Below are 18825 nucleotides of genomic sequence, written 5' to 3' on the forward strand. Positions count from 1 at the left end.
GAGAAGTCCTGAGAGTAGATATCTTTGCCCTGTTTCTTAGGGGGATTTTAGGGGGAAAGCATTCAGCCTTTTACATTAGCTGGAATTTTTCTAATGCTCTTTATCAAGTTGAGAAAGTTTCATTTTATTCTAAATTGGCTGAATTTTTATTTTTTTAAATCTGGAATAGATGTTGAACTTTATCAATTGCTTTTTCTGTGTCTACTGAAATGATTACGTAGTTTTTCTTTTTTAGTTTGTTAATATGCTAATGTGCCCCGGTTGCTTTTAGAATGTTAAACCAACCTGTATTCCTAGCATAAACCCTGGATCGTCATGATGCATTTTAAAAAAATATATTATTGGCTTTTATTTTCTATAATTGTGTTTAGAGTTTTTGTATCCTAGTTAATAAGAGATAATGATCCTTTGTCCTTCTGTTTGTGATATATATTTGCCCCACTGTGTTACTTTCAAAATTTTCTCTTCATCACTGATATTGAGCAATTTGTAGATGATGTACTTTGGTGTAGTTTTTTTTCATGCTTAGCATTTATTCAGCATACATTTTGGGGAAATCTTAGCCATTATTTCTTCAAATATATTTTATGTCTCCCTTTCTTCAGGGATACAAATTACATGTATATTAGGCTGCTTGAAGTTGTCCCACAAGGCACAGATGCTCATTTTACTTTGTTTCAAAAAACTTGTTTTTAAATCTCTTTTTTTCAATTGGAATAGTTTCTATGTTTTCAAGTTCACTCATTTTTCTTTCTATAATGTCTAATCTCCATTAATCCCAAGAAAAGTGGGATTTTTTTCATTTTTGAGTAGTTATTAATCTCTGGAAGTTTAAACTGGTCTTTTTTTACATCTTCCATTTCTCTAATAAATGTTTCAAACAGATTGAATAAAATTATAATAAGTGTTCTAATGTTCTTTTCTGCTAACTCTAACATCTGTGTTACTTTTGGATGATTTTTTATTCATTTGTCTTCTATTTAGTGGTCATATTTTCCTACTTTCCATACCTGGTAATTTTTATTAGATGCCAGACATTGTACATATTATTTTGTTGGATGCTGGCTATTTTTGCATTTCTTAAATACTCTTTATTTTGGAACACAGTTAAGTTACTTGGAAACAGTTTGATTGTTTCAGGTCTTGCTTCTCACATTGGTTAGGCAGACACAGGGGAGTGATCAATCTCTGGCTAATTATTCCTTACACTGAGTCAAGACTATTCTGACTGAGCATCTACCTAATGCACCATGAATTATGAGGCCTTTCCTTCTGGTTGGAATGCACAGGCACTACTCCCGGTCCTGTGTGAGCACCAGTCACCCATCTTCCTAATTCTTTGAGGTGGTTCTTTCCCCAGCTTCAGAGAGTCTCCTCTGGTGCATGTGGTGGTCAGTACTCAACCGAATACTCAAAGGGGACCCTTTTACAAATCTGTGAAGTTCTCTTTCTCTGTACCTCTCTCTTCTCTTGTGCACTGCTCTGGGAACTCTACCCATTTTGTTTTCCTTGTCTCTTCCATTTAGGGAATCCATTTGTTTCCACCTGAGTTCCCCTCTGGGTTCTGTGGCCTGGAAACACTGTAGCCTGGGACAACTGTAAAGCTTATCGTGGGCCATCGCCTTTGGATGTCCTGTGTCCAGTGTTTTGAAAAATATTGGTTCATATGTTTCACCCATTTTTGTTTGTTTCTGGAGGGAGGGTAAACTTCGTCCCTATTATTCCATCTTGGCTGGAAGCAGAGGTCCTTCATATCCTCTTAAAATATAAATATTTACATGGTTGTAATTAGAGTATATGTATCATTTCATGGTCAAATAAACGTTATAGCTCAGACAGACAGTTTCCATATTTCTAACTGCTTTTCATAATTGCCATTTTAGTAGCTGCAAAATATTCCACAGTGAGCCAAATTTATTTGAGAGCCGTTTATGCATGAAAGAATGATTTATGTTGTACCTCTTTCCAAAAAAGGATTTCAGATGGCTTAGTGACAAAAATGCCTACCAAATAAGAGTGATATATTCTGAATTAAAAGGAAGAAAACAAGGTTGAGAAAAACTAGGGAAGTAATAATGCCAGCTATGATAATATCTGCTCTAATTGAAAGTAAAATTGGGCTTTGGGTATTCTGACAGCCAAATGTGCCAATAGTGATTCGTTCCATTATTTTTATTATCGGAAGGAAAAGGAGACTTAAGGGGAACTAACCATTATTGAATGCCTATTATTTGCAATTTAGCAAAAGGTATAATAATATTTGATTTGATGTTCACCTCACCCTGGGTCACTTACCCTGGGTCACAGAGCAAATGACAGAACAGACATTCTGATTTCTAAGAGTAAAATAGGCCAGCAGGCAGCCTGAGAAGCGAATGCAGTCCACAGCCTACCTTAGAAGGGAGAGACATTTTCCTTGCAGTAAATTCCAAGAGAAATTTCTCATATGGGGCAATTTATACAGGCAGGAGTGAGTGATCCAATAATCGGTGTCTTCAGAACAGCTTCATATTAAATACAAAAGAAGTTTTGAATGACTATTTTTGTTTTTGTTGTTTGTTTGTTTTTGTAATGGCTTTTGGTGGGTGTGACATTGAACTGTCCTTGAACTGAGGAACTTTTGTTAGGAGCTACACCGAAAGGAATTATGTTGCTTTCTTGGGTGGTAGATTAGCCAAGATTGGGATGTAGTTACTTAGAGGGAAGGATGGCCATCCCTCATACCTTCTTCCTTCTGTGATTTTGATTCTCTTCGACAAGGTTTTAAAAAGAAATGGATAGCTCATATCTCACAGGCTTATTTTTTGTTTTTACATGCGGGTCCGTTTTACACTAATGAACTCCTCTTCCTCCCCAACTGCTCCATCACCCTTCACACTTTGATTTCTGAGTTCGTGACTCTGCTTAAAGCTCGAGGCGTCTTTGTAGAACTACCATTGTCACTGGAATTCTGGGGCTCCCTCTTTCCCTGACCCCTCCGTCTCTGTGCAGTGCTCGTTTTTTCTGTATGCTCCCAGCGTGCTACCCACCCACCCCACCATGCTGTGCTTGCCCTTTCTCCTGAACATTTTAGCATCTCCATGGGTGCCCCGTGTAATGTTATTGAGCAGCTTCTGCTTTCTGAGCTTGATGCTCTGAGCTACATGAGTACACAGAGAGGGACGGTACCTAGTTTTGACATCAAGCTGCTCACTCTCTAATAGGGGGATACTAAAGTGAATAACTGTCATAAAAAGCAGTCAGAAAAATAAACAGTAAGTTCAAATGGTACAAACAAAGCAAATAGGAATGCCCAAATGGAAAAAAATCAGGAACTATTTCATGGAGGATTATGACATTGAAAGTGACGTAAACATATACACTTTGACCAGACTCAGTTTACCTACCTCTCGGATTTGCTGGGCTCCCCCATGGCCCCTGGGGTTTAGGTTTTGGTGGGGAGTCCAGGTGCTGCCACTGTCATTCTAACTCCTGGCACTGCCAGCCGTCCCAGCCGCCGCCGGCTGTGGACCCAATCTTGGGACAGTGTCCATAACATGCGCTAAGGAAGACACGTCCGCAGCTCCAGTGCCCAGGTCCTATCTGACTTCCCCGCAAAGGCTGTGGCATCTCCGTTTGTTCTCGCGCTCAGATGCCATGCCCTTCCATCCACGGTTACCTGGAGGAGCTGGTAAGGCAGCTCTGAAGCGCGTGGGAGTTCATGCTCTCTGGAGTCAGTTTGACCAACAAGAGTAGCTGATGGGCAGGAGCAGGCTCCTCTCCTGGATGGTCCATCCCAAGGACTGAAGTTCCAGGCCTGTCTGGAAGCCCTCCCTCATGACTGCACATGTGTGCTATGAGCAAATTACTGCCTTGTACCCATGCTCATCCCTTCCCTTCTTCCCCTTCCCAGCTCCTCCTTCTGTCTTGCTGCACCTCCCAATAATGTCTTCACATGAGAGCTCTGCCACAGGCTCTGTTGCCTAGGGAATCTGGACGAAGAGTCGAGGTGAGGCTTTCCCAGCAGGTTACAGAGAGGGAGGCAGGGGTGCTGGGGCCTAATGGCAGTGGTTGACACATTCTCTCTCAGGCCTACCTCTACCTGAGAGTGTCTGGGACGTCTCCGCACTGGGTGCTGCTCTGTGGGGCACAGCCTCCTTCCGTCCACATATACTAGTTGCAATAGCACCAGTATTAACTTTTTACCTTATGCTTTCTGTATTTTACAAGCACATAGTCCCTGGAGAATTACGAAACAGAAGTTATAAAAAAAGACATCCTGCTTTTCCCTCAAGTTCCACTTCAAGAACTACCATGGTTCTTGAAGCCAAAAGTACACTCTCCCTGCTCTGGGCAGTCCAGATGATTTATTTTTTAAGTCACTTTATAGTATTTGTTGCATAGTGTCTTGAATCATAAGTGATTTTGGGGTATCGCTGCATCGTCCGGATAAAAACTCTCATGAAGGCAGAGACTGTGATTTAGCATTTTCTCCAAAGCTTATCATGCAGTACTACACACAGTAGGCACCCGGCAAATATACTTGAATACTAGAGCCCTATTTGGAAGGTTAAGGTAATGCTATAGATGTGTTCTTTAAATAATAATAATAATAATAATAATAATAATAATAATTATTATTATTATTATAATTATTATTATTATTTTAAATTCTTTTGTGAAACCCACTAGCAAGTCCAGAATGTTCTGATAACTCAGTGCAAGGCCACCCACGTGACTTAGATCATGCTATGAGTCTCCAAGCACCTGATAGTAGGGAGTGATTCTCAGCATTCTCTGAGGTCAAGGGCATTAGAATCCAATCAGACACCTAGCACAGAGGTTCAACCCTATTGGGCCACCATAGGATAAACAGTGAGAGGGGAATCTTTTCATTCGATTAATAAATATTTTTCAGCACTTGCTTTGTGCTGAGTATGGTGATGATCAAATAAATGTTTTTCAAAGTATATATAGGGATAACAGCTATACTTGTCCATAGAAACAGTTAAAGGTTATTCATTTCTTCTCCCCAGTTTCTACTTAGAAATTTGGTTTCTGTGTTCCTACATTTCACATTGTCCAGTTAATTTCAAAGAATTTTTGGAGTCATTACAGCAGGTGAGTGAAGGAAGAAATCAGTAAAGAACACGAAAAAAATGTTACCAGAAGTATTCGTAATGGCTATTTTTAGTTGAATAAGTGGATTCCATAAAAAGATAGAAGCTTAGCAGTGCCCATAAGAAAGATGCTTTAATTTTCTTAAATCTTTGACTCTGGGAAGCCTTTTGAGCCACTCATTAAGTAACAAGACTGGGCAGATTTCCTTTTTTTTCTGTCCTTCCATTGACATCTTCCAAGGAAAATGCTGCGTAATATAATTTTCAAGGCTAATTTGCCTGTTTTGTCTTAAGCAGTGTCCCTTGCTACAAATTAGCCTCCCGTGCCTCCCTGAGCTAGAGAGGCTCCTTCAAAATTCCTAACAGGCAGCCTGGTGGAGAGATGGGAGGGAAAGAAGGGCGGGAGGGAGGGCGGGAGGAAGCGAGGAGAGAGGTAGAGGGTGTCTGTCTTCAGCATACATGTGGTGCAGGCAGGGAGATCTGAGCGCTCACAGAACAGGCAGTGTAATTACATGTTCCTCGGAAGTACGTTAGCCCCACTGGGCACTAAGCTTGCCAGTCCACTCGGGGAGGAAAAGTAGATTCGGGGATGGTGGAAAGGTCAGTTCATAACTGACTTCCTTCTCAGTTATGATGAGGGCATTTACTGATCTCCAGTGACCGCCTGGTGCTGGTGGTCAGGCTGGGCTCCCCAGCTCCCAGAGACTTGATTCTGCAAAAGGGACACACCTTTCTGCAGGAAAGAAGACACTGACCAGATTGCAAGCGGTAGGTTGTGACATGCAGCATGTTTATGCAGCAGAATTGCTGAGAGATGCAGAGAAGGGGGGCTGGGGGTGTTGTTCGGGCTGGTTGATTTATCTGCAATAGGGAACATTTTATTTTAATTGTCAGTTAAAAGAAGAGTTGCTGCCGAGGCTAAGGGATCAGTTAAAAATTCTGTGTTCTGAGCTTTGATATTTGTGGTTGATGTGGTTTCTGTGCTTGTGCAGCTTAGCGGTAGAAGCTAGGCAGGGCTCACCTTTAAATAACCTGCATCTTCCTATTTTCCTTCTTTTTTTTTTTTTCCTCCCTAAGCCCAGTTCCCACCCCTTCTTCCCAACATCCCCCTGACCTTCTCCCCCACCCCGTGAAATGTGGCCTGTCTTCCTCTTGGGCTTTTTGCACCCTGAGTCTGGATTTCTGGCTGGTTTTCTGCAGGTGTTTGTGGATGCTTTGCAGTCACCCAGGGCCCAGGCGGACTGACTGTCCAGGAGCGTGTGTGCATGGGAATCATAGACCATGGCCGTGCAGCTCGTGCCGGACTCTGCGCTCAGCCTGCTGATGGTGAGTGCTCTGGGAGGAGGGGCAGCCAGGCAGCGCCCAGCGCCAGCCTCTCCCGCATCACACCCGCCTGTGGTCTGCTGCTGCTGCCATAGCTGCACACATGTTAAAAATCGCTCTCTTTTATCCTGCAGGCTCTTTAGAAATGATTTCTTGAGAACAGAGTATCAGCCATGACAAAGCACTCCCAGGGAAAGGGAGCATTAGATTTGCCATTTTAGAAACTTGTTGCTTAATGCTATTTTGAGAGATGCGCTTGCAAACAGGTGCTAAGAGCTCCTGGAAATACATTCCCACCAACGCCACCCCCTGGCTCTCAGCATCCTTCCTCTTACCCCCTCCCCCATGCCTTTTGCTTCTAAATCGGGGTAATCGTGTTTGTTTGGTGGTTTTATTTTTCTAAGATATATATATATCTTCTCATGGCAACTGTGGAAATTTTTGCCCCCGGGGCAATTGAATAGGATTTCTTTCTACGCGCCCTCATATCTGCTCCAATTTCCCTGTAGAAGCAGCCCAGGTGGTTTGCGGTGGCCTTTTGTGACACTGGAGCTGGAGGAAGCTCATCTCTCAACTGCCATTGCTAGGGAGACTCTGGCAGGCCTTTTCCAGGCCCTTGTCCATGGCCTGCTGTAAACCGCTCTGTGATCTCCATCGTGTTGCTCTTGGGATAGTTAAGCAACCACGGACAGTCGCCTTGTTTTAAACCTGATTGACTTTTTGCTTGCCACTAGGTTTGGTTTGCTTTTGCTGTCATGTTGCTCCTCCCTCCTTCTCAGCAGCAGCCCATGTGCCAGGGTGATGTGGATGGAAGTAGCCCCTGCCAGCTTGGTGTGGGAATGTTTCTCACAGTTGCACAGGAGATGTCATGAACAAAGCATAAGTGCTTCTGCTGTGTATATTGATCTATGTTTTCTGACTGAGAAGGAAAAATGCAGCTTTGCGAGGCCTCATGAGTTCATTGAGGCCTTTTGGAAGTGAAATAAGGGCGGGGCCTCCTCCCCTGGTGGCCAGTCCTATCAAGTTAAGAGAGACAGATATCTTGGTTCTTTATTACCCCAAGTGTCATTTAGGCTAACAGAGGCATTTGAAATGCCTGAGGTCTCGGGGGCCTCTGCTGACTTCCGATTGCACTGGGGAGAAGGATTGGAACGAACGAAGGTTTTTTCTGGAGAAATTACCCTTTACTCATCTAATTCTATTGCTATCACTAATTCTATTGCCTGATGTTATTTTATCCTCATGGTCTACCTGTGGTCACATAAGCGGAGGCAAAGGCTCTGAGCATTTGTGACCGTGGCAGGCACTGAAGTGGCAGTATCCGTGAGACCAGGAGACCCCAAGGTGCTATGCAAAAAAATACAAGTGCGTGCGCTCACATGTAGGTGTGCACGTGCATACTGTCTAACACTGTTAAAGGGAAATAAATTCTGCATGATGTTCATATAGAGAAGAAATATGTTCTTAAAAAATCATTCCAGGGAGAGCTGGGCCTTATCGCCTCCAGATTTCAGAGCACTCAGGTGTGTGTGTGTCTGTTTTACTTGTGCTTTCAGGATAAATCCTTGGGCCCCAAACAGCATCTCAGCTCAGCTTCCTGGTCCAGCTGCTCGTGCCCCTCCCCCCCACACACACACACTCCTGGGCCTCCCAAGTATTAGGGTCACTGTCCTCGGGGTCGTCTCTGCAGCTCAGACTTATCTTCCATCCTCGGCAGCCTCTGCCCTCAGATCTCTCACTGGTGCTCATATCCTGCCCGGATTAAAGGATTGTGTGCAGGTCTCTGTGGGAAGTCTGGGAAATAGCTCTTGACACTGCGATGGACCGTTAGATTAAAGAACCCTGGAGCACCGTGTGTAATTGGAGTCAATGCACGTTTTCTGGTTCACTACTGGTTCTGGGGGATTTTGCCCTGTAGACGTCATTGCTTTTTCCAGTTTTAAGAGTAAACCCGAAAGGAATTGCCTCCCTGACCTATTGCATGATGAGTCTCAAAGTTTATAGGCGAGTCAAGGAGGAAAGAAAGAAGAAAGAGAGGCCATTTAGCAGAGTTGCTTTGGCTGTGAGTTCCAGAAGGAAGACGTCAACATTATTATTTATTAGCTAATCAATCAGCCAATTGGATCTCAGTATTTATGGACTGCGGCCAACTGAGGAAACTAGCAAAGTGTAAGAGCAAGAGCGGGAGGGACCTTGTAAACACCCCATCGGAGGGGAGGTCGATATCAGGTGGCCTGATTGCAATATTGATTCTGTGCCATAGACTCACTGGGCTTCAGAGAACCAGGGGAAAGCCTTTGGCCGTGCCCCTTGCTTTTGATAAAGAGGTACCATAAGTTACATTCAGTGTAGATGGTAATGATCCAGGGCAGGGTGTGTTTATTTGGTTATGGAAAGGGCAGAGTCTGGAGTTAGAGACTGTGTGCTCTCTTCCCAGCTTGGCTACTCACTGGGTCACCCTGGGCATGTCGCGGCCTCTCTCTGTGCCTTAGTTATTTGCTAAGGCAGAGATCATCACCACTAGGCCCCGTTCAGCTCTGTGAAATACCATTTAAGACCTCTAGGAACGGTGTTTAGAACAGAGCTCCATGACAGGCGACTCTGACACTTTATTCAGCATTGTCTTATTTGCATCCCCACACATGACCAGTGTCGCTTTTAGATGTTGGGATTTGTTCCCATCCATATGGCTTTTATGCCAGGGCAAGTATGTTTCAAATTATTTGCAGGAATGCATGATCATTAGGGTTCAGTCACACTGCTGTCAGGAGTCCTACCCCAAGGGAGCCTGCTTTATTCTGTGAGACAAGAGCAGATCACCTCTGAGAAGTACCTGAGGTGACTCTCCAAGCGGGTGCTGGGTTTGGGCATCTGGGAAGGGTCCTGCCTTGTGAGCACACTCGGACTGTCTGGAGGTAGGAGCGTTGCACTGATGCTTTCAATGCAGCGTTAGCACAGGGGCTGACGAGTGTCCGTTCAGGATGGAGCCCCTCAAACTGGGAGGAAAGGTGGAGTCGGAGAGAGGACAGGTGCCCACAGTGGATACAACCTCACAAGCCATGGAAAAGCCCATCTCTGCAGAAATATTGGCAGCGAGGAAAGATATTGCTGTGTTCACCACACTGTTGGGAGTCTTCAGCCTGATGTGACTAATTGTGGAGCAGGAAGCTCTTAGCTGTGTGCCATTTGCTGAAGTCACATGGGTTGGGGACCGCTGCGAGGCCTAGAATGTACTAGAGCCAGGGATTCGGTCATCATTTCTATGACAGGATACGGGTGCATAACCAAGGGGGTACAGAGGTGGCATTATGACATTTTGGCTCTTAAACTCTGATGAAAGCTCAGACAGCTGCATTAAAATCATTTTTAATATAAGTGAGCTGGCTAGGTTATAATGCAAATTAGTCTTTCTGCAAAGTGTCATTACATACATTATCTCATCCAATCCCTTCAAAAACCATATTTTTTGGACAAAAAAAAACCACATTGATAATCAGAATTTGGGAACCTGTCAATGGTCAGTCACACAACTGAAACTGATTCTGCAAAGTCTCAAAACTGAGGTCCTCAGACTTTCAAGTCAGTGCTTTCTCTGAAACCACCATCAAAGCTTGAGAACTTGAGTACCAGGATCTTCTAACACTTGGGATCAGCGCTTCAAAAGGGCCTCACCTCTGAGCCATTTTGCATTTTCCACATTTCTATGCAGGTAATGCTGTCTTCATGTTTATCATTATTCTTTTCCATGTTGAAATGTAAAATCAAAAAGTGATACCAGAAGTCTGGCTCAAGACATCTCTTTTGACTCTTATACCCATAAAAGACTTGCCATGTTTTCAAGGTGTTATTCTTTTGGACTCTGTTTCTAAGAAATTGTCAAGTCATGTTTTACAATAGAAAATTAAATATGTACAAACTTTAATTCATAAATCATAGATATTAGTGGGTGATTATTCCCAATGAATGAAGGGTATAAATTTTATTATCCTGAAGATTCTTTTCATTCCAAAAATTTGACTTCAGATTTCTGGGTTTTTCTTGCTCTCTTTTTTTCCCAAGTCATTGTTTAGTATTGTTGAAATTTTCCCCTGGCTACCTTACCCTCTGCCATCATAGTCCCTAAATTTCCAGGGCTATGCAACTAATATAAAGGGATATTGAAATGTAACAACACATTGGGTCAAACAAGCTTAAGGTAAGAATGCTTAGAAGTTTGTGTGTTTCCAGAAAATGTGTTCATTTTTTTCCTGACCATACTTTATGTTAAAATTTTAGTGGCATATTAAAAGTTGCCAACTCCTTTTTTTTTGTTTGTTTGTTTTGTTTTTTTTTAAAGATTTTATTGGGGAAGGGGAACAGGACTGTATTGGGGAACAGTGTGTACTTCCAGGCCTTTTTTCCAAGTCAAGTTGTCCTTTCAATCTTAGTTGCAGAGGGTGCCGTTCAGCTTCAAGTTGTTGTCCTTCAGTCTTAGTTGTGGAGGGCGCAGCTCAGCTCCAGGTCCAGTTGCCATTTCTAGTTGCAGGGGGCACCGCCCACCATTCCTTGCGGGAGTTGAACCGGCAACCTTGTGATTGAGAGGATGCACTCCAACCAACTGAGCCATCTGGGAGGCAGCTCAGCTCAAGGTGCTGTGTTCAATTTTAGGTGCAGGGGGCACTGCCCACCATCCCTTGCAGGAGTCCAGGAACTGAACTGGCAACCTTGTGGTTGAGAGGATGTGCTCCAACCAACTGAGCCATCTGCGAGGCAGCTCAGCTCAAGGTGCCATGTTCAATCTTAGTTGCAGGGGGCAGAGCCTACCATCCCTTGCAGGACTCCAGGAGTTGAACCAGCAACTTTGTGGTTGAGAGCCCACTGGCCCATGTGGGAATCGAACCAGCAGCCTTCGGAGTTAGGAGCATGGAGCTCTAACCGCCTGAGCCACCGGGCCAGCCTTGTTTTTTTTATTATTATTAAATTTATTGGGTGACATTGTTTAGTAAAATTATATGTTTCAAATGTACAATCCTATAATACATCATCTGTATATTGCATTGTGTGTTCACCACCCAGAGTCAGTTCTCCTTCCATTACCATACATTTGACACCCTTCACTCTCTTCTACTGCTCCTCTCCTCCCTCACCCTCTGGTAACCACTAAACTGTTGTCTGTGTCTATGAGTTTTTGTTGGTTGGTTGGTTGGTCTTGTTCATTTGATGCTTTCAGTTTTATATCCCACATATGATTGAAGTCATATGGTTCTTGACTTTTTCTGTCTGATTTATTTCACTTAGCGTTAATCTCAAGGTCCATCCATGTTGTTGCATAGCATTTCATCTTTTCTTAGGGAAGAATACTAGTCTGCTCCTTCCATGCAAAAACCCATTTCCCTTTCTCATTGATGATGTTTGAGTACTGCCTGACATAAGACTTGCCTTTGGTACAACTTTGATCACCCAATTCAAAAATGTATATGTGATAGAAGAAAGTCCAACACAGCCAAAGATTAAAGGTTAAGTTTTCAGGGTTAATGATGAAAAATTAATTTTGCCAGAACCTTTTTAATACTATCAACAGAGGAAGTGTATTTAAGGGATTTTTCTTTTTCACTGATACTTCCTATTTAAGTCCCTGAATTAAAAAAGAATATAACATTTGGATGAAATTTGTTTTGGGATGCTCTTGAATAAATCAGCTTTCTGGTCTATTTTGAATAGATTTCAGTTGATAACCTGCTGTCCTATAACTTTACCTCTTTTATTTTATTTTCTTTCATGTAGATTCTTCTTTCCTCAGCCATTTTTCTCATTTGGACATTTTTTCTTTTTAATTAACAAAAAAATATGTGCTAAGTGTTTACTCTGTACAAGAAGGATACAAGCCAGTTGCTGGCTTTAGAGAATTGACCATCTAATTGGAGAGACAAGATAGAGACACATGGAGACTGTAATGCCTAAAAAGGAAGTGACAGAACAACTTCAGAGAGTCATGTCAGAACTAACATAAAACAATGTGTAACCCATCACCACGTGAGCCCTGGGTGCTCTGAATTCAAAGGTCCTGTATGCACTGCTTGTCAGCATGGAGAAAGTGGTTCTCTAAGTTTAGGTAGCATGTGGAGAGATGGATGAGTTAAGAGAGTCAATTTGAAGTGAGGAGAGTCGTTGAATTACAATAGAGTTTGGACTGTGTTTGGGAGATGGGAAGTCCACTGCTTTGGACAGAGTTCCTGTAGGTGACAAAGGGCTACATCCTCAGAAAGGCAGGTTGGAGGTGTGACCAAGGTCCTAGTTCTATCACTGTACCCTAATTTTTCACTACATTGGACCTGTGACAGGTCTCTAATCAGAATTTCTGATGACACCTGTGGATTTTCTCCAGTTCCCAGTTGGTAAAAGGCATAGGATAAAATCGAGTTCTGTCTTGAGGAGTCTTGCTCTTGCGTTAATCTTGGTTGATAATAATAATCCTTCTGTTTTTCAAAATGCTTTTGCACTTATTGTCAAACCAGACATTCTCTCCAAGCCAAGTGGGACAGGCATGATATCTTTCTTTTACACAATGAAGCCGAGACCCAGAAAAGTGAAATGGCTTGCTCAAGATGGCTCGGTTAATTAGTGGTGAAATTGAGATGCTACCCAGGTTTCCGTGACAGTTAGCTCATAAGTTTAAAAATGTGATATTGACGACCGTTATGGAAATGTAGAGAATGATAATTATGTAGTAATACAGGGTGTAGCCATCTATAAAGCACTGTATGTCGAGTGAGGCCATGGGACCTGGGCCCTGCATGTTCAGGTCCACAGGTAGGACTGGCCTATTATCATTAATCTTTGTGGTTTGTTTCAAGTAGGATAATTGTCAAAAAGTCTGTGGGGACTGTGTCACGGTTACCTCTAAGTCAGTAGCTAAAATCCTTCTTTAGCTCAGTTATCCACCTTCGAAGCTACACTTTTCTAATGGGATATATGAAATTGTGATATTAACAATTTTTGTAGTTTGTGTTTAATATACACACAGATTTGTCTGTCTCAAGGTGAAGTTTGAAATCAATGTTAGTCACCTCTCTCAGATCATTTCTTTTTTTTTTTTTTTTTGCTAAGTGTATTGGCATTTCATTTTATATAAATCTGTGTCTCTGGTTGTAAGTGACAAAGACCTACTCAAACTAAAGTTAGGGAGATGTATTGACGTTACTGGGAAGTCCAGGACCAAGAAATGAAATAGCTCCAGGAAAAGTTGCATCAAGGACTTTGGGAGCAAAGTCAGGACGCTGTTTCTCTGCTTCTCCCCACGTCTTCATTCTACTTTGCTCTGTGCTGATTTTAATCTCTGGCAGATTCTTCCCCCCTCAGCAGCTCCCCATTTGTCCTTTGACTCAGTGAATCCAGGTAAATGAGCAGGACTTTCCTTGCAAGATCATCTCTTACTGTCTGTTTGGCCCTGTTGGATAATAGGTTTGTCCCAGGCTCATCACTGGGTCCAGGGATGGGTTCCCTGACCAGAGAAGTTGGCTTCTATGTCTAGACCTGTGGGGCGGAAGGAGGAGGGTCAACTGGCCGGTCACTCCACCTGAGTCACACGGAGTGGGAAGGGCAGGTGCCAAAAGGAAAATAACTCTTTTACCAGAAGAGGGGAAAAGATGTAGAAAGACAAAAACAAGAGCCTTTGCCTCTTACACATGTAGCATTATAGGGCTCCTACAAAACTAGTCAGGGAAATAAGGCATCAGTGAACCCTAAATAGTAGGTTCAGCTTCCCTCAAAATAAATATAAATGGAAAACCCCAATTGTCTATATCACTTATGCTAAATTGAACAAGCCTCCCCATCTAAAAAGTGGGAAAATAATAGCTACCACATAAATTTGGCATAATTAGTAACATGTGCATGTGAAGTACTTAGTATGTTCCTAAATACAGTAAGTATTAGCATTTGCTTGTTTTATCTAAAATGATATGAAATGACCATCGGACTGAACTCATTTCACCGGACTCCTGAAGGAGCCACAGTCAGTCTAAAAGAAAAAGTTACCCAATACTCTCTTTATCTGCATCCCAGTCTCTGGACAATCAGTGACCATCTTTGTACAAATAGCCAGTGGTTTTAGGAAAACAGATGCTTATGGGGTCAAGCAAACCATTCCGGTCACGAGCACATTCAAATTGTTATTCCTGTCTTGAATAGGTAACAAAATTTTCTTACTCTTGGAGGGGAGATGACTAAAATATGAGCGGCAATATGTTCTCTCTGGCAAGTGCAGGATGTGTGCCATCCAGTTCTGCTACCCATGATTGCCTGGCTATTAGTGCATCTCTGCTAACAATTAATTGTACGCTGCTTTGCAAAGTTTAATAGTGGTTTGGAGAGCATATGTTACTGGTGCAGGTAGCATTTTCTCATTGAATTCTGTGCCAAGTATAAAGTCTAATGGAACATACGGTATTTAGCCTGATCGTAATCAAGGTTCTGGAAACATGCTTGACTCAGGCCATGTGGTACATACTGAGTAAGGAGACCGAATTCCAGCGTTGAAGTAACGCTGGCCTGTGTCTCATGTTGCATAGTAACGACTGCACTCTATGACCCTGGATATTGAAATCTTCATCCTGCAGTCTAGACCTAGAGAAGCAATTTCCTGAGCCAGAAATCCAATTCCTCTCCCTAAGCAACGTCATTTGCGCCCATGGTTTCAACTGTCATCTGTACCGTAATGACTTGCTAATCGTGTCTGGGGATCAGCTCCTGATGACTGTCAATCCAAAGGCTTATCAGATGCAGCCTCCTGCTTATACCACGGGTACCTCAAACCCAATTCACCCCAAAGGGAATTTACCATCTTCTCCCTGGTCTACGGGTCTAACCTTCACTGGTGGTAACACCATTTTTCCTGTCATCCCAGGAGTCACCTTTGATGCCCTCCTCTCCCTGTCCACCTTGTCCAGTGACCCCTGGTCCTGTCCCTTCTGCTTTCTCCTTTTCTTTCGAATTTGGCCCCTCCTCCCCTTGCGTCTCTCCCACCTTAATTCACGTCTGTCATCGCTCACACCTGGGCTCTCTGCAGAGCAACTGACCTGGTCTTCTGCTTCTCATGACTTCTCACAATGTTTGCTCTCTATAAATCTTCTGGAGTGATGTTTATAAAACAAAGATCTACTTTCTTGGCCCGACATCCTCTGATCATACCTGATTATGCACGAGATAAGGCTCAAGCTTTTCATATACCATGTTGGCCACTTCAAGCTCTGGCCTCTGCCACCTGCTCAGCCACATGTCCCCTGTTCCATCCACCACCCCTAAAAATTCATACAATAGTGGTGTTGAATGGTCCCTCCCCCACAAATGCCATGTGGCTTAAGCTTGTGCCCTGTTGGATGTGTTCTTTCCCCTATTTGGATTCCCACTCTGTCCATCTTCCTCATTTCTCTTTTATTTCATATATATACATTTTAAGAAAGGAAAACTATTAAAATTGTAATACTCAATATATACTGATAACAGAAGATGAATACAAGTCACATTTGACTTCTGTAGTTATAAGAGGAGCTCAAAGTTGTTACCATCAGTGTCCAGACACTTCTGATGATGGTGAACTACTGCTTGAATAACGTTGACCAAAGTGTCCACTTGTATACATTTTTTTGGCACCCTCTGTATCTATGTAAAATATATATATATATATATATATATATATATATATATATATATATATATATTCTATTATTTCATGTATTGATAACATTGCTATATGATATTTGGCTTTTGTACCCACTTTCCTTAATAGAATGTGAGCACATCAAAAGTATAGCATATTTGTTACCCAGTCCTTCAACAAATATTTATTGAGCATCTACTATCTTCCAAATGCTGTATTAATGTGAGGGAGGCAGTATTGAACAGGACAGACACGGCTTTGTGGTCCTTGAGCTCATATTCTCCTGCAGAGAGAGAAAAAATACATATATTGAAAATAGAACTATCAGCGGGTGATAAGCGCTCTATCAGAAATTAAAACCGATGATGGGAAGACAATATCGATGACAGCTTTGTCATGGGTGATCAAGGAAACCTTCTCTGAGGAAGTGGGATTTCAGTTGGAGGGTGACTGGCAAGAAGTAAACAATGGTGGAAAGTTATGAGCGGGACATTCCAATCAGAGTAAAGGCCGAAGGGCAGGAAGGAGGTTAGCAGGTTTCAGCACCTTGAACTGTGCTCAGTAGGCTGGTCAGTTAAAGTAGGGATTGATGGCTTCTAGCAGCTTAGCACTGGACCAGGCTCTTGAAGGAATTGGGGATGAATAGAACATGTGGTCTTCACCCCGGAGCTTACGTCTCAGTAGAGAAATAAAATTACAGAAACACCACGTGAGAGGAAGTGACCCCACATTAAAGGGTGTCGTGCCAGCAGTGTGTGGGAAGGCATTCAGAGGAGCGGTAGGGGAGGGACAGGGCGGTGAGACCTAAAGATCTAGTTAAGACAGAGTCTGAAAGAAAAGGCCATCAAGCCATTTTGAAGGGTGCATTTGTGCCTTTTCCAGTTTTATTGAGAGATAATTGACATATAACATTGTGTAAGTTTGAGGTGTAAGATGTGTTGATTTAATACTTGAATATATTGCAAAATGACACTAACGCCTTAGTGTTAGCTAACACCTCCATCCCATCACACATTTACCACTTCTGTTTTTATGGAGAGAACATCTAACATCTACTCTCTCAGCAATTTTCAAGTATATAATACATTATTGTTCATTGTAGTCTCCACGCTTCACACTGGATCACATCCCCAGAACTTATTCATCTTATAACTAGAATTTTGTACATTTGACCAACATCTCTTCGTCCTCCCCTCTGCAGCCCCTGGCAACCACCATTCTACTCTGTTTCTGTGAGTTCGGCTTTTTAGGATTTCACATGTAAGTGAGATCATACAGTGTTTGTCTTTCTGTCTGACGTATTTCACTTAGCATAATGTCCTTCAGATCCTTCCATGTCGTTGCAAATGGCAGGATTTCTTTTTATGTGGTTGCACATATATATCTATATCTATATCTATATCTATATATATATATAAATCACATTTTCTTTACCCATTCATATGTTGATGACCACTCAGGTTGTTGTCACGTCTTGACTGTTGTGAATATTTCTGCAATGAACACGGAGGTGTAGATATCTCTGTGAGATCCTGTTTTCATTTCCTTTGGATCTGTCCCTAGCAATGGGGTTGGAGTGCATTTATTTTTGATGGGGGAGGGAAGAGAGAGAGTGTCGTCCCAGCAAAGAGAACAAAGTGATGGGGGAAATTCAGGAGGGAATGAGTATGAATGGCCAAGGGTGGGGAGGGGATGACGGCAGAGGTGGGGTGTGAAGGAGAAGTTAGTAGGAAGCATATGGCACTGAATGAAGAAGATTTGCACTGTGGACAAGGAGAGAAGCTGAAGAAGCAAGTTGAGACCAGATAAGGGAAGATACTGCAAATGGACCTCCGAGGCCCGGGATCAGAGCCACAGGCACTTAGAAGCTTTTCTACGTCTTGGATGAGAACTGGCTTAATGGTCCTGGGATGGGGAAATTTCATCTGGTGGTTGTATGCAGCGTGCACTGGTGAGGTGGAGGGAGTTGTCTCTCGCGCAGAGAGAAGAGCACGGACTCAAATTGGTGGTGAAGAGGCAGCGTGGTGGTGGCTATGAGAAAATAAGAAAGTGGATGAATTCAAGGAGCATTGTCAAGGCAGAATCATTGGGACCATAGGGTGGATTGATGGCAGGGGGCCATGCCACGCACAGGGAGGAGTCAGCCAGGACTGCAGAGTGTCGGACACTGGAATTGCAGGGACTGGTGACAGAGGAACACCTGGGGGGGTGGGATGGGAAATGTGATTTGAAGGAGCATGTAGCTGAGAGGAATGTAGGACCACTAAGCTGAAGGTGCCGAGGTAGTGATGGGATTTCCCAGCAGAGATGGTTGATGGGCAGTTGGAGATAGTGGTCATGTTAGGTCAGTGATTAGATTTGAAGGGGCAGACCTGGCAGTGATACTAGAAGCTCGGGAATCCTGAAGAAAGATTATAGAGAGGAAAGACCAAATGGTCAAACCCGGGAAAGGGGAATTCTACCAGCCAATTTTTAATTTTTGGTCTATTAACACAAAGTTGCCTTTGCGTTTTCTGATTATCATCCAAACTGAACATCTAGGGAATAGCATGTGTTTAGTCCTTCTGTGTTATACCTTCAGAGAACACCCAGAGAACACACTGAATCACGAGGAATGTCCTCAACCTGCCTCCTCAGTGACCTCTGAGGTCCCTAGGTTTAGTTCCCACTGATGATGGGGAGCTAATAAAGCAATCGTGTGGCTTCTATTGCATGCTTGGTACTTGAACTAATAACTTGTTTTGTGTCTTTATTGCCCATGTGTCA

The 18825-nt window shown here is 42.9% G+C and overlaps 1 protein-coding gene across 2 annotated transcripts in view; it reads left to right on the plus strand.

The window, feature by feature from the left end:
* Positions 1–5529: 5529 nt before the first annotated feature.
* The window catches only part of FRMD4A (FERM domain containing 4A), a 566526-nt gene continuing 553230 nt past the window's right edge, over positions 5530–18825 (plus strand). For both annotated transcript variants that reach the window (XM_081046121.1, XM_081046123.1), the window contains exons 1-2: positions 5530–5867; positions 6300–6425. In XM_081046121.1, the coding sequence (XP_080902247.1) occupies positions 6381–6425 (45 nt within the window). In that variant the 5' untranslated portion in view covers positions 5530–5867; positions 6300–6380. The remainder of the gene's footprint in view (positions 5868–6299; positions 6426–18825) is intronic.

The sequence above is a fragment of the Rhinolophus hipposideros genome (genome assembly GCF_964194185.1).
Source record: "Rhinolophus hipposideros genome assembly, chromosome: 1".
In the NCBI taxonomy this organism is placed as follows: domain Eukaryota; kingdom Metazoa; phylum Chordata; class Mammalia; order Chiroptera; family Rhinolophidae; genus Rhinolophus; species Rhinolophus hipposideros.